The sequence below is a fragment of the Anomalospiza imberbis genome, chromosome 5 (assembly GCF_031753505.1).
Source record: "Anomalospiza imberbis isolate Cuckoo-Finch-1a 21T00152 chromosome 5, ASM3175350v1, whole genome shotgun sequence".
In the NCBI taxonomy this organism is placed as follows: Eukaryota; Metazoa; Chordata; class Aves; order Passeriformes; family Viduidae; genus Anomalospiza; species Anomalospiza imberbis.
In genome coordinates, this window is record NC_089685.1 from 64,555,678 (window position 1) to 64,571,543 (window position 15,866).

A 15,866-nucleotide genomic window follows, 5' to 3' on the forward strand; every position below is an offset into this window, starting at 1 on the left:
CTTCTTAGCAGACCTTTTAAAGCAAGAAGAAAGCTGCTGTGCACGGTGCCTTTTTCACTCTAGGCAAACCCATGCCAACAAGGGATAAAGAATCATACCTTCAGGCACATTTTCTGTTGGCTTCTTCCTGTGAGTTCTCTGCAAGTCATCAGCTCAAAAGCAGAGTTTCAAAGGGAAACTGCATTACGTCTTTCTTATAAATGTTAGTCAGGGTCTGCATGTGTGTGTACAGCACAGCTTTACTGCTCTCAGTTATGGCAATTCTCATTTCTGTGACAGGAGTGGAAACAAAATGCACAGCACAGCTGGACTTCCCAGGATCTGCCCCATCACTGCACTGAACAGCACAACTGCAACTGAGGAAAACCATTTTGGTTTGATTATTGCTTCAGAAAAAAACCACAAGCTGTTCTATGCGTCATAGAATGTATGCAAATATATATTAATATACATGTCTTCCTAGCAAGATAAAGTTGGCTTGAAAGCAGTAGCTCAGAGATAATTATTTCATTATGTGGAAGGTTGATGTGTATCATATCAACTCTTTCAGAGAGAGCTGCTTTTGCTACATTGGTCAGAAAGTGTTTTCTGTCAGAAATTCTACATCATGTTCTTTTTTGTTCCTCACCAACCAGTACTGCTATATTCTTTCTGCCTAGGCATTTTTCTTTCCTGCAGCATAAGCTGAATACTGTACATATCAATTGTACTTCAGTGATTACATTAGATAGATTTTAATGTATCAAAAGTATTTAATTCTTTTTTTCTGCCCTTAAATCTCTCATGTACAGTAGTGCGGAGTTTCACAACACAAAATTATCATTGCTAAGTATGTTCTCAGAGCAGGATGAAGAAATGTGTCCTACCTTGAGCTTCCTCTTATCTGCACAGAAGAAAAAGTCTTTGTTTGTAAACTACAACTTTGGTTCACCAGCCCAACACTTGACTCCTTTCTGGAAAAAGACTATTAACCAGAAACTTTCCTTCCAGCCTTGCTCCTTGCCAGCAGCACTGAACTTCTTCTAACTTGCACCTTCAACACAAAAGGTGCAGTTGGAAAAATGTGCAGTTTTGATGACTCTTAAAAATCTTTCATCGGTGCAATAGGTCCTGAATTCCTTTTCTGTGTTTGGTGAATTCATAAAGCAAAGTGTAAAAAAAGTACCAAACTCCAGTGCTATCTCTCTTTTTCTATTTTAACCACCCTGAATGCTACCAGTAATGAAGAAGACCTCAAAAAGTCAGTTGCTTTGTGCTCTATTGGACCTCTAAAGCATAAAATAGTACAGAATTGCACTCCCAAGGATGGGAGCAGCAAATATTGTGCCTCTGTGAAGATCCCAACGTGCAGAAGACACATTTGCTTTCCTGAGACATCCACCCACACATGGCACAGGAACAGTCAGTGGTCTGTATGACCCAAAGGAAGTTCTCAGAAACAAAAGACAGATTAGAAATGACATCACTTTCTTGCTTTGCTGCTGCCCTTATACCTGGTCTAAGTTGTGGTGACTTTTATGCAGCTCTTTAGGGCTTTTGAGTTTTTTTGGCACCACAGTACATTGGCTGGAGTTTCTAGTGGGTCCATTAGAACCCTAGAAGCACTTACCTGTAGAATGTCTACTCATCCAAGGAATAAGGCCCCCCCACCACTGATTTGTTTTGGTTTGGTTTAGGTTGGTTGGTTTTGGGTTGCTTTTGGATTAGTTTGGTTTTTTGGTGTTGTTTTTTTTTTTCTTTTATTTTTTTTTATTTATTTTAGAGGAAGGTCTGGCTGAATTCTGAGATATCAGAATGAACCAGCAGACTTTGTCTTAGGAAAGAAGTCTTGCTATCTTTTGGAACGATACAAACCTTTTGTAGAAATTAGTAACATTATGCAGCCCTATTTTAATCAAATCCCTTTTCTGACTTTAAAAGCATCTCTGCCAAAGTAGAAGCTAGTTTGTTCCATCTTTTGACAGTCTTCCTGCAAGAATCTTTCTTTGGAATATATGTAACATATTTAACATTAGAAAAAGAGTCTTACATAACACTAAAACCCCTTTAAGCAAGAACTATATAGCTAAGAAAAAACCCCATTTTCAGTCAAGCATTACAGGATCATAATAACTGATTATTCAAAGTCTCTCTCACTGTTCCTTCAATTATAAGTTATTCTTTAGATTAAATGGGTCATTACTTTTTTTACATTACAGAAACTTTGCAAAATTTTATATATTGTCTATTTTCTTCAGAACAGAATAGTCAAGTAGTTTTAAGACAGCTATGTTACACTGGCCTCGGGACATTATAATCTTGCTTTAGGATCAGTGAGTTTAATCCTGAGCCTTTTCCTGTTTTTTCCCCTTGAAAGGAAACTCTCTGATGGTAGAACAATCAGGAACATCCACAGAGAGGGGCATTTTACAGCCTTTGTGAGGTGACTACATATTGTAAACTAACAACAGCCAGGAGAGCTGAAATCTTAGGGTGAATTGTACTGATTTTAAAGTAGCCATGAGTAATTGATTGGAGGGCTGAATGAAAGATTGTTTTATAACAGCGGAGAGTGATCAAAGCAGAAAGGAAAATAAAAAGTATTTGAAAGGAATTAAGTTTAAAAACACCCTCAAAGAGAAGGAAAACACCCTCAAAGTCACCACTTAAAATTATTAATATTATTTTTGAAGCCCCTTATTGAGGGCATGCATAGGTCCCTCACAGATAGATTCAGTACTCATATGTATCACATGCAGCACAAATTGATACAGAGGGATGCAATTTCTTCCTGCATCAAATACATTTAAATTAAGCAAGAGAGCATTGAAAAACAATGCTTTATGTGCTAGCATTTATTTTGTTAGCATGCTGTTGCAAAAGTGTTCTCCAAAGTGCTAGAATGAACATTCCATGAGACTTGATACCTTAAGACCAGGAATTTTCAAAGAAGTTACTTTTGACATAGAAAAGTAAAGGCCTGAATGAAATAGGCTGAATGACTATGCAAAGTGATAGAAGATTTCAAGCTCTGCATCATCTGCTGGCTAGTTCAGCTCTTAATTTCAAAGTACTGCGTAATCACCATGTGGTGTCCTGCCACTCAGTCTGGCGACAAAAGGTCCTCATGGTAATTGAGGCAAACTGTTCTTCTCATTAGGATCTTTGCTTTGCAGAGCACCCAGAGGCAGGAGAATGGGAGAATGAACAGTCTGTGTTCAGCAGGGAGGTGTTCCTAGATCACGCTTGAAGTACCAGCATGGGAGAAATTCCTCTCTATGCGTTGAACTTACATTGCTTTGAACACAGGCTGTAGATAAAGGGAAAAGTTAAATATGCAGGCTGGTCTCTTTGATATTAATGTCCAAATTAGGGTCTTCCTTGTGCATAGGAATGATTCTTGTACACATGTGGGGGTTTTAATTTGAAAATTAGCTTAATGAGGGGAATACTAAACTTTTTTGAAATCTGCTTGCATTTTCTATGCTTCATTCCACATGAGAGAAAGTTCTATGTACACCCAGAAGAAGGCATAATGAAAAGGATTGTTCCCTTAATAATGTTAGACAAGTAAGATAACAGCATTACTGTCCATGTGAATTCAAATTTCCAGATGAATTTACATCAGCCATCCCCATGCCATGCATGCATTTGCTGCCAAGAAGCAGTTGCATGACAGAGCATCCTGGCAGAATTATTTGCAGAGTTTTAGTCTTTTAATCTAGGAGCGATATATGCCACATGTCCTGCCAGTCAGCAAAGAAAAGAAAATGTAATTTAACCAGCAAGTCACATCTAACTAACACAGATCTTCTAAAGACCATTTACAATCAAATGTGAATGCTAACTAGCATATGCATATTTTGTGATGAGAAAAAGATATATTTTGCACAGTAAATTATCATTGTTGAAGGCTTCAGTCCTAGATCTTTTGATAATTCAATATTAATTATTTTGTGACTAAGCTTATTAAACACGTTTCCTTTTTCCTTTGTTGCTAGTTTCAAGAAACATGCCTTTTTACTCCCAAGCCTCCCAAGTCAGATTTTCTGTTGGCCAAGCCTCCTAGTTCTTCTTTCTTATTTACAAGCTCAGTAAGTACAGTCATCAATAAAAATGTTACGGACTGATAAGCAGTTAAAGAAGAGGACCCAAATGTAAAGAAAAACCTGTCCAAAGCAAACATACCTTCTTTTAACCTCCTAAATTACCAAATACTTCTTATCACAAAAAGCAAGAGAGTGCAAGAAAAGTTTCTCAGTGAATTCCAATGACCCCAGTAGACTTTCACCATAATGCCAGAAACCAGTCCTTTCAGCACATAAAGTTCTTTCAAGTATCATGGATATGTCTCTATAACTTCAGGTAGCAAGGAATGTCCTTTCCAAAATGTACAATTCTTTAGCTTTGAAAGAGATATTTTTGAACAGTAAATTCTTGAAAGCAGAATTTTCTAGAATATTTTTATGTTTTTCCTGGAGTGAAGAATCTTTACATGTTAACTAAATTTTGTAAATAAATTATTTCAAAGACAACCCTTCCTTCTGCTTCTGTAGATTGCTTGCAGTACTGATTTGAATAACTTTGAAAATCTTGCCAGGGAACCTCTGACTTCCTGTTATTACAAAATGGGTAACACGTGTTAGGAAATGTTGCAAGTAGAGAATAACTAAGAAGATTCCAGAGTTTGTCACAATGAAAGAATTTATTTTACTGCTGCTTAGACATGTTAGATAAGACATTTTTTCCACAGCCAGCAAATTTAGGGATTCCCAGAAAAATGAGGTTTGACAAGTTCTGCAGAATCTGAAAATAAAGGAATTTGTCACCAAGAGAATGAGGCAATGTAACATTGTCCTGACTTGGAACAGATTAACAATGGAAAGAGCAGACAGAAACCCAAAAACCAAAGTACTGCTTGTTGCACAGCAAAGGCTCAATGCCATCAGAAGGGAGGTGAGGCGTTTTTCTGTCCCCGGATTTGTCTAACCATGACATTGAGGGAATGGACTGGGATGACAGCTTAACCCCTCTAGGTTTGTTTCATGCTTCATTCTGTTGCTCTTACAAAGAGCCTAAATGATGATACTTTTGCTTTCAAGATGAGCCTTTTGTGTGCAACACAGACAGGACTATTCTACACTGTCTTCAGGAGCGTTGTGCCAATTCACTGCAGCCAACAGTCTGCCCCAGTGGCTGTGAACTCTCGACTTCAGTAGCCTTTACCCCACTAGCCACAACACACCACAACTGCTCACAGGGATGGAAGATGATAACTGAATGTTTCTCAAAACTAAAAACATGCTGTCCTTGACTTTGGAAAAAAATGCGTATTTGCCTTAATGCCATTACATCTACATTTATCTTCTGATTACTTATCTTTGCTTTCCTTCTTTCTAGGAGAAAGTTCCTTCATATGGGTGCACCTGCAAAGGTGTCACAAGTCTTCCCTTCCCCTTAATAGCCTTTTTCTTCCACTTGTTTCTCCATTTTCCTTTGTTTTTTTTTTTTGTTTCAGTTACTTCATACCTTTGTATCTGCTAAAAATACAAGCGTGGAAGCTGTAGTTCTGCTCATGGCTGAGCAGTACCTCTTTGCAAGCTTGCACAAAAAATGTTTTAATTTTTTTTTATTTTTAAATAACAGTACAGACAACCCACTGCTCCCTAGCCACTCTAACACCCAGATTATTAATAGAAGTCATGAGCCTCAGGCTCCTTACTAGTTACAAATAAAACTGGCAGGGAAGCAACTGGAAAGGAATGCTGGAACAATGAACAGTATCTATTGTTTCTTGTCCTTAGCATACAGCTACATATGAACTTCATTCAAAGGAAACTACTGTCAAATAAATAGAATTCATGATAGATAATAAAAGTTGTCATTCTTGAAAGAAGAAACAGTGCAAAGGGAAAAAAGGTGCTGTAAAGAAAACAGAAGTAGTGTGCTATCAAATAAGAAAAATACTCTCAACCTGCACTTTATCAAGGATCTTTTCCTTCTATGGTACTAGTCTCTTTTACTGATAAGAATTGAAATGGCATTTTAAGTCCTAGAAATACCTTTTATTATGCTAGACTGCCTTCATGTTTGGAGTATTAGCTAACTGGACAAAGAAAATTTCAGAGTGAATATAGCATACACTACTCCAGCAGTGAGAGCTACTTGAACGTGATAACAGCAGTCCAATAGAAGGAAAAACCCAAATTATATGAACAATTTAAAATTAGATGGAACAAACCCCTACATACTTACTGTATACAGTAGAGGATGACAGCTTAGGAAAGAGTGCTATAAGATCTGGTATCTGAGTAATTAATATACATAAGAACATAATCATTCTAAAACGTCAAGCTGCTTATGATATCTGAGATAAGGTACTGCCACTGGACAGCTGATGTCTTAATCTGATTATGAAGCTACACCTGTTAATTTGTTACTGAGTGAAGAACATATGATTTTTTGTTTAAATTAGAATTTCCTCTTAGGAGTGCTATTCATTGCTGCTGCTGCCGACCACTATCTTTCTTAGATCTACTTGCATACAGCTCAAATGGTTGCAGTTTAGCCTGGACACAAACACAAATATAGTGGTCTCAGAATTGAAAAGGCAGACACAAATTATAGAAATGCTTCTTCATTTCAGATGAAAAAATGGGACTGTAAGTTAGTCAAGAGAAGACTCCTGTCATACAAAAAGTATTTTCCATAGGTGATAGATGCTTCTACTGTCCTAAGAGGAGAATATGACAGATAAAACTAATCTCATATACTGAAAGATAATAATTAACCAAATGGTCACTAATGAGCTCCATTTTCGAAAACCTCTGGGGTCTACCTAAAAAGGGATCTTTTTCTCAATCAAAGTCTTGAATTTGCTGCATGAACGTAGTTTAATATTAAAGCACAGGCCCTACTTATCAACAGATGAGTGTTATTGTGCACATTCAAGATACATTTTTAAAAAACTGTGATGCAGGACTTTTTTGCCAATCTCTTAACATGCTGCATACATCGTTATATATCTTTAGCAGCAGCAACATTTCAGTAGTAGCAATTTCTCTACTTCAACGAAAAAGACAGAAGCTGAATAAACAGGACAAACAAGTGAACAGAAGAACGAAAATAAACAAAGCATATGGTTATGAGTCACTGTAAATTCTTTAATCTGTGTTGACAAAGATTATGGTGACTAAATACTATGAGTGCATGAAACTCATGGCAGTAGACCTGTATAGCAATTTACAATAGATAATCTAAAATTTAAACTTCTATAAAAATTAAGCCATTTACTGGACCTGCAAGTTAAGGGAGGTGCACTAAGAGTTTGCAGGCAAAACTGTCTGTCTCACACAAACAGACTCTACCTCCAACACCCAAGCAGCTGCATACATCACATATCATGCTCTTTTCTGGGCAGCAACACTGGAAGATAATTGAGACCCTCCAATAAATATGCTACAAAACTGACTTCATGGGCAGCTTTAATTTGCTCTGCTCAGGAAAGAAATTCTGAGTTTAATTTTCACTGTGAAGGATGACTGAGCATGGCCAGTACAAATGTACTCCCCTGCTATAAGAAAAGTTATTTCTAAAATAGCACTGGCAATTATCATAACAAGGAATGAATTCATGATGCCAATTAGAATTTAATGGTTCCCTGGAGATTTTGACTTTCTTTTGAAAAGTTTCATTTTGTTAACCAGTTAATCTATGCTGTAAGATCTCAAGCAGATACACAGGTTTTGTTAGTGTTATAGCAAGAAAGAGTTTGATCTACACCCTGGATTGTGTATTTGGTCAAAACCAATTTTAGTGTCAATTATTGAATTGCATGGGGGATGCCTGTAGCCTCTAGAGCAATTAGCTCAAGGCTTATAAAAATTAAATATATATAAAGGAAGCAGTATTAAAAAGCAATATCCCAAATCTCTCTGCATTAACATTTTGGATACCACTACACATCGTAGGGGCTATTATGGTTAAACTTATATTTTTATTTCCCACTTTCAGCTGTCCCAACTGCTGTTACTCCCTAAAACCTATAATTGACAAAAACATCAAATGTGAACAAAACATCAGTCGGTAATTCTGACAATCAATAGATTGATCTCCACATAAGCATGACCTCGTGCTATTAACACCAGCTTCACCATGTCATGGCACATCACATGTGAAATGGGACTGGAAAAGGTGTCAAGGCAAATCTGTTACCTGGCTGATGGGTTTTTGCTTTTCCACCAGTGACTGATGAAATCGTAGATCCAGAAGATGAGGCTTCCATTTTTATTGACCCTCTGGCTTGTGGGATCGAGGGATGCCCATCCACAGGGGGATGCTGTGACACTGGGTAGCTTGCTGCAGTTCTCCTCTGACAGATTTGCACACACTTTTCAGCCCCATGAATAGAGAAATTTATACCTGATAGGATTAAGAATGATACTGTTAAATACAAGAGATCAATATGGAATAACTAAAATATAAATTGTCAAGATTTAAAATGGAGCTGCAAGAACCTTCATAAAGGAAAAAAAAAAGAAAAGCAAAAAGAGAACTCTAAAAGATTAATTTTCTTGGAAAATTAAAAATGTGAACATCTTTTCTGCTGTATTGTAGGCATCAGATTCAGCCACAGTAATAGATATTTAAATTAATACACAGTCATGATTTAACAACTTACAGGTCTGCAGGAGGAAATATCTTCCATTCCTTCAAACTATCCACACAGGTCACAAAGGACAATATTAATGCGGTAGCTACCATAGAGTTTATTAAATGACAGTTTTCTGATTGATGGATTAGCATTTGTCAGAAATTATTTCTTTTCTTCTGAGACTTTACTAATACCAGGAAGTCTCATCATATCGAAAAGATGCTACAAGTGAGGTATTAACTAGCTTTTAGGGAAAAAAATAAAGGTCTGCTTTGAGGAAAGCAGTAAGGCTGCAAACAACAATAGTAAAACCTTAAGCTTGGAAAAAATTCCACTTTCTCCTGTCTTGTGAAACCTTATCATCAGTACTGGAAATTGTTTTTCATACTAAAATTCTCAAATTTGTCACATTTTTTACACTGAAATTGTGATTAAAAAACAGCCTTTTATTTTTTCTAAAGAGAAAAGCAAAGTTGAAATTTCCTATGTGGCTAATGCACAGTCTTAGAAAGAAATGTGATCTTACAGTAAATTGCTGTTTCTGACTTCTTCCTGTTCACATTGATGTAATTGCTCCAACCCCACCTGAATTGCTTTCAGCACACTCTGGTTTGAAAACCTTCAGACAATCTCTTTTGGGCAAGAAGGCTGAAAGATGGTTGTACACTACTGTTTTACACTTAATTTACTTGTGACTCTTATTGCTTCTGTCAGCAAACTATCTTTGTTTTTAAAGAAACCAAATGAAACACCCAAACCAGATATAAATAAGCAAACTAAAAAGCAGATGGAAAAGCAGACCCTAAAAACTGAAAATGTGGCTATTGTAAGCACATTGTAAAGTGCAGTCCCTCAAAATCGCTAGATATTATCGATTGGATTGCTCAGTTTAATGAACTGAAATGTCCAAGAATGCATTAATGAATCTGCTCTTCTAGCTCCCCTGGAAGTCAATGCATGTGAACTTCCAAGTCATAGAAGAGGTTGTGAATCTTTGAAAAATTAATACACTTTGATCCATAATATACTAGCAAGGGGAAGAGAGCTACCACTTCTGTAGGCAATTTGTGAAAACAGTGGGCTTGCACACAGGAGCAAAGGCTGTGCAAACTGATTTCTTTTATGATGGCTTTGTGCATTCAGAATCGAAGCTGTGCACTCGATACTTGCCTTTGCTTCTTGACTCCAGAGCTGATCTCCTGCAGGAAATGTGAAGGCATGAGGAGTTTCCTGCAGCAGCTGCTCACCTACTTCCTGGTTTTAGGGCTAATGTAACTGCCAGCTTCTAAAGATTTGAAGTCACATCCTTAGGATACAGAGCAAATCCCAGTCACCTTATTCTTGTGAAAGGCAGCATATCAACCCATGTGAACAGAATGACAATGAGCTTGCCTGGACAGCATGTTTCTTTGACCATGCAAGCTGAAATGGGCTTCAAAGGGTGAGAAGCTAAGCCCCAGCTGTAAAATGAGCACTTTACTTCTCTTGCAGTCACTAGAACATTGTGATGATCAAAATATTGAGCAATTATCCCTAATGTATTACAAAATTAACTACAACCATTTTCTTTAAGCATCACCACAGGTTGTAGCATCATTTAAAACAATCATCCCTCTCAAGCTTACAGTGGAGTCAGCCAACATTCAGCACTAAACTTGATCCTGTCATCAAAACATGCTTTCTAGCTGGATCTCAGTAAGGCTGTGCTTTCATTTGGTCATGAAAATAGAGATCTATTTTAGGAACTGGTTCCAAACATAATCTGACTGCTACATTACTCGGAGATTCAAGTTAAGTTGGTTCTCCACATTCTGGAAATGGTCTATAAACTCTTGTGCAGCTGTGACTGAACTTCCTAAACTATTTCTGCAGCATGGTTTATTTCAGACATCAAAATAAAGGATACTGCTGCCAGATTGCTGTTCCTAAGAACTGCAAAATTTGCAGATTGATCACATCCAAAATTAGGTTCCATCAACGACTTGCTACTGGTTATATGCAACCTTTTGCTTCTTCCACTAAAGAAAGATGATAAATCATACTTCCAAACTACATGAGGAAGAATTTTCCAGCATCACTGAAAACTTTACATTTACAATTTTCTTTAAACATATTTAAAATTTAAGAGTGCCCAAAACCAACCACACAAAGAGTGTCACAAATGTATACAGTATATTTGGAAGTTTTTCACTCTAATCTCATTGGTACTGCAGTTATTTTTTCATGTAATATCCTTTTATTAGGAGAATTAATTTCCATTATTTTCCTGAGAATGAGATACAGGACAAAGATGCAAGTGTCCTTATTTAATAACAATTTCAGGTTTTTCCAGAGAAAGGTCAGGTCTTTCGTTTCTGTGTGCATTTCTTTTGTTAAACTACAAGTCTAAAAAGATGTAAGACAGTAATTCTGCCTCAAGCTGCAGCATTACCTTGTTTTCATGTGGGCGAAAGTTCTTTTAAAAGAGATATTGGCAGTCAAAAATACATCCCCAGATAACATGCAGAAAAGCACAGACAGGGAGGGGGAATCAAAAGTAAAAAAGAGATGGGAACAATGCATATAGTTTATGGCAGATGAAAACCTGGTGAACTATTGGCATTAAGCAGACTCTAGAGAAAACTCTCCCTAGTCTTCCTGCAAATAACCCACACTGCTGATGAATCCTGGGGTTTGTGGAACAGAGATGTGAGAAAACAGCAGAGAGGTCTCTGAAGAGTAGATGTTAAATTTGACATCAATTACTTTGCTGCAGCGTGACAATACCCACACATGACATCTAGAAAGAAAGAGAAGTTCTCCAGCAGCACAATGCAGTCTGGGTCTTCCGCTAACTGTATTTGGTGGAGTTTTTCTCCTGCCTTTAGGCTTGGCCATATAGCTGCTGACACCAAAATCCCCTTACCATTGCGTGCCTGGCTGTGTGGCTTTTGGTTGTACCTGTCCCTGCAGCAAAGTGATTTTTAAGTGAGCTTGGCATTCATGCTCAGTAGTTGGGTACAGTCACACTGGCATGCTCTGACAGGTAGCATAGATGTTACAAAGATATGGGGTTTCTCCTGTCTTGCCCTCTGGCTTAATGTAAAGGCTCACAAGCACCACTTTGGGCCAGGGCTTCAGTGCAAATGCAAGTGAAAGACTTAAATACTGACACAGCTGACTTTTCAATTTGGAGGACTGGCTTCTGGACAGGGCTCAGCCACCTGCACCTGGCTGGCTGCAGTAAGAGTGGGAAGTAGTTTAGTGTTTTGAAGCTGGATGAGATTTGAGCCTCTAAGAATTATGCATAGCACTCAGCTCTTTTCCTTTCCTGCATGCATCAAAAATCCTTCTCTTTATTTTCAAATCTTCATGTGCCTTTCTCTTCCTTACCTGTATTTATTTTTTTTTTTCTTATACAAGTTTTTTGTCTCCATGAGGAGCTGCTCTTCTTACTGACCTTTTGTTCTCCCATGACTCTTAGCTTGCAGGTTCATATAAGACAAACACCTTCACTACCCTCCTGCCAATACATCTCAGCTGTGCAGTTTGCCAGCGGAGAAGAGCAGCTTATATCCTGCTTCTGGATAAATCTTATTGCTCCAAGATAAGTACTTTTATTATAGAATTTTTCAAACCATCAATCCTTCCACATTGAGCATATTTTGTCTCTTATAAAGTGGTAAAATTATGACGCTTAGGGATTTATAATGCTCCAGATAAAACCCGCATATGAAAACATTAAAAGGGAGTGATGAAGTACTTCCAAGTCATGAAGCAATAAAATTAAACATAAAGAAGAAAAAGGAGGGAGAAATTATTAATATTCTGAACACTAAAGTGTGCCTGCATGCAAAGTTTTGTGTGACTTGATATTTGTTTTGTTGGCTCATCAGATGCTACAAAGATGAACAACAACATCCTGCACTACCAGGAAATCACTCTGCCAATGCATCTGATGGACATCTGCTTTGGTTACGTACCATGCACCTCTGCTTTGGCTGTGCACCTATGTGACTGAGCACAGTGACATCGGCTCTGGTGCCAATGGAGAAGACTCATGCAGCCGAATTTGGGTCAGAAAGGCCATGTGTCCAAATTATACTGTGCAGGGACTGAGACACCTCTCCACCTGGGAAGGCATCCCCAAAGTGATTGTCAGGTTTCTGTCAGCCCCAGTTTTCTTCCATCTTGTACCACTTTGGATTACAGGCATTTATTTATAGGTTCCTTTCTGAAGTGTTTGTCTCTAGACAAAGATTATGTGAACATGAATAGGCAATAATAAGACAGTGCAGAGTTACAAAGTTGTACAAACAATCCATTAGCTAACAGTGCTTGATTAGCCTCAAGTGTCCTGACCTGCTTTGTAGATCTTCCCTGGGATAACAAAGTAGTTCTGGCAAGTGCAGGAAGTCCTTTCAGTTTTGTATCACTAGTGTCAGTGCTCCTGTTGGAAACCAATTACTCCATCCATTTCTCTTTTCTAAGCGTGTCTTTTATTTTGTTTCAGCCTTATGTGGAGGGCCTTAGGAGCAGATTGAGGTAGGCCCTTTTTCAAGGCCCTTTTCTCAGCAGACCAAGTACTGGGGAGCACAAAGAAGTGAGGAAGAAAAAAATCTAAGCTACTCTATCACACATGGCCACAAAAAGTAAAGCAGCTCTGAAAAGTCTGCAGTCATCAAGGCAGAGATAAGCAAGATCATAAGGAAGCACTTTGTAAGCATGAGCAGAGAGCAGAAAATGATGCTTTAAGGGGTAGTATACAAATGGGAAAATTAGATATTTAGTTCCTTTCAACTTTTACACACAGGGAAGGAGAAAGTGAGCTAATTTGTCCACCTTAATAAGCTAGGTACTCTTTCCTTTCCATTTGCAAATTGCCACATTTCCCATTAAAGTCAATGATGCTCTGCAGACAGCTTCAGCTTTTCCACATTTTAAAGATAGCTTTGATAAAGGGGATCTCAGAAAGGGAAGCGATGTAAAAGGTTTCTCATGCTAACCCAGTTTAATTTGATATTTGGCAGAGAAACAGCTGTACTTGATGCCATGATGGACTCTTTTGCTTGCTCTGAATTCTAGGTGGAAATGAAGGAACATGAGAGAAAAATTCTCCTGCTGTCCACTGTACACATGCCTGAAAGCTTAGTCTAAAGGCAGTTTCCTTTTTTTTCTCACCCTATGTATTATTCATACAAATACATCCAGAAAGCATCCTTAACTTGGTGAAAAATGTTACAACATCATTAGGATTCCCATATTAGATTAAATCAGTTCTTAAAAGTTTAAATATCATCTCTTTAATGCATCATCAAGTCCCTTGCCACTGATAATATGTGATTATGAAATCACATCTAAGATCAGGCTATGCTTCAAATATAGCTTTCAAAATGTTGAAATACTTGTGACCACATCAGATGTAAAAAACACCTCACAACTGCAAGCCTTCAGGTAAGCAAACAGAAAAGCTAGTACTTACAGAATTTCCCAGGAACTGCACTGGCTGGAGAGAAGGACTAATACTGTACATCTTGACAAGATACATGTGTTCAGTTTTCTGAGATTTTGCATGATTGCTCCTCCCAGCCTGCTTCCTCCCAGATATTGGAGACATCACAGGATTTCCAAAATGTGTAGTAGTTTCAGATGATGTTCCCTAAATGTTACTTTTTTTCTTATTTTTATGATTTTTTTTTCCAGTTGGCTTCTGAATTTACATCCATTTTTAACATATATAATTTTCCATGGAAAGAAACCACAGAGCTTAGAGATACAGTTGGTGTTAGAGATACAGTTGGTGGAGGAATAATTTTTTTTTTTTGTCTGAAACTTGTTATCCATGGAAGTATTGTATTGAAAGAGCTCTATCATGCCCCCTGCTCTATTGTCTCTCTTCCTGAGCTTAGGAGATCTAGTATAAACTGCTGCTCCTTACTAATAAACTGTTGTATATGTCCAATCATCCCCGGTCACTCTTCTGTTCCTTGCCTTTTTCAAAGAATGAAGACCTGAAATGCACACTAAGAAAGGTTCAAGAAGCAACATCAGCAATGCTCATGGTGTTCAGGCTGTGCTTTCACTGAGGATTTACACAGTGACACAAAGAAATTTCTCATTTTATTCTTTCTCTTGTAATTTCACTTGCCCCAAGATACTTGTAGATTGACTCTGCCTCCCTGTCATATTTGCCAGCTCTTTGGGCAATGTTTCAGTGACTCAGGACTCTTTCTTCTAACCATTTTCTTGAGGTTCCTCTGTTCTTCTTCCTTATAAAAGTGGCTACATTACCTGTGGTAAAACTGCATCCAGAGCCAACGTTAACTTAAGTCTGTCAAAGTCCTAATGAATAAAAAGATCATGCCCACCTTAGGCCTGCCCTACAAAAAACTGTTGTTTTTATAGCCCTGAACATGATTTATTGAATTACAAGCTAACATTTCAACGGTGAATATTTAGCGTAACTGAAAAACCCCCATAGTAATCAAGGAGAGGCAAGATTACAACCCGAAGCCATGAAAATGTCTTGCAGAGAGTCATAATAGTCATACTTTAATGGACTACATGACACTCTGAAAAACCACTTGTCTGCCTTTGGTGTGAAATGTTTAGCTAAGTGAATATAAAGCTCTTTAGGGCTGCTGTTGAACTAATGGTGATTGTTGCAAGTGTGTTGCAGAGTAATGGTGCTGAACACAAGGTGATGCCTATGCGAGTTGTATAAACCCAGGTGAATAAATGGAACTCTTTTCCATCCCCAAGGTGCCTAATTTGATTAATTTTTAAGCCTTGTACTTTTATTTCTGTCTGAAAATTCATTCTTTAGTTCCTTTGTATAAAAAATAAACACAGTGTAGAGTGCATATATGTTATATTTACCAGGCTACTGGAATAAATGCCTTACAATTGTGCGCAAAATGTACCTCACTTAATTTCACCCAGCAACTTGAAACCAGTGTCATTTGTCACTATCCCAGCTGCCTGAACTCTTCTGGAGATTGCCTGCATTTTTATTGTTATAGTCTTTACTGTTCTCTTTCTGTTTGTTTAGTATCTATTGTGATTTACTTGATTGTTCCTATTAGACTTTCACTAGCGTTACAACCACATGCATGCTGAAGAGTAATTGAAAAAAAAAAAAAAAAGGCATTTAAAAAAGTTCCTTTTCTTGGCCCAGTATGAAAATTGCAGTGAGGAAAAACACCATGACTTGAAATCTGATAAACACAACAGAAATCAAAAACTGAGGCTGACA

At 37.7% G+C, this 15,866-nt stretch overlaps 1 protein-coding gene across 4 annotated transcripts in view; it reads right to left on the bottom strand.

Moving 5' to 3' along the window:
• ANO4 (anoctamin 4) overlaps window positions 1–15,866 on the bottom strand; it is a 199,291-nt gene that overhangs the window by 109,374 nt on the left and 74,051 nt on the right. For all 4 annotated transcript variants that reach the window (XM_068191610.1, XM_068191609.1, XM_068191611.1 and 1 more), the window contains exon 2: window positions 8,194–8,400. In XM_068191610.1, coding sequence (XP_068047711.1) covers window positions 8,194–8,400 — 207 coding nt within the window. The remainder of the gene's footprint in view (window positions 1–8,193; window positions 8,401–15,866) is intronic.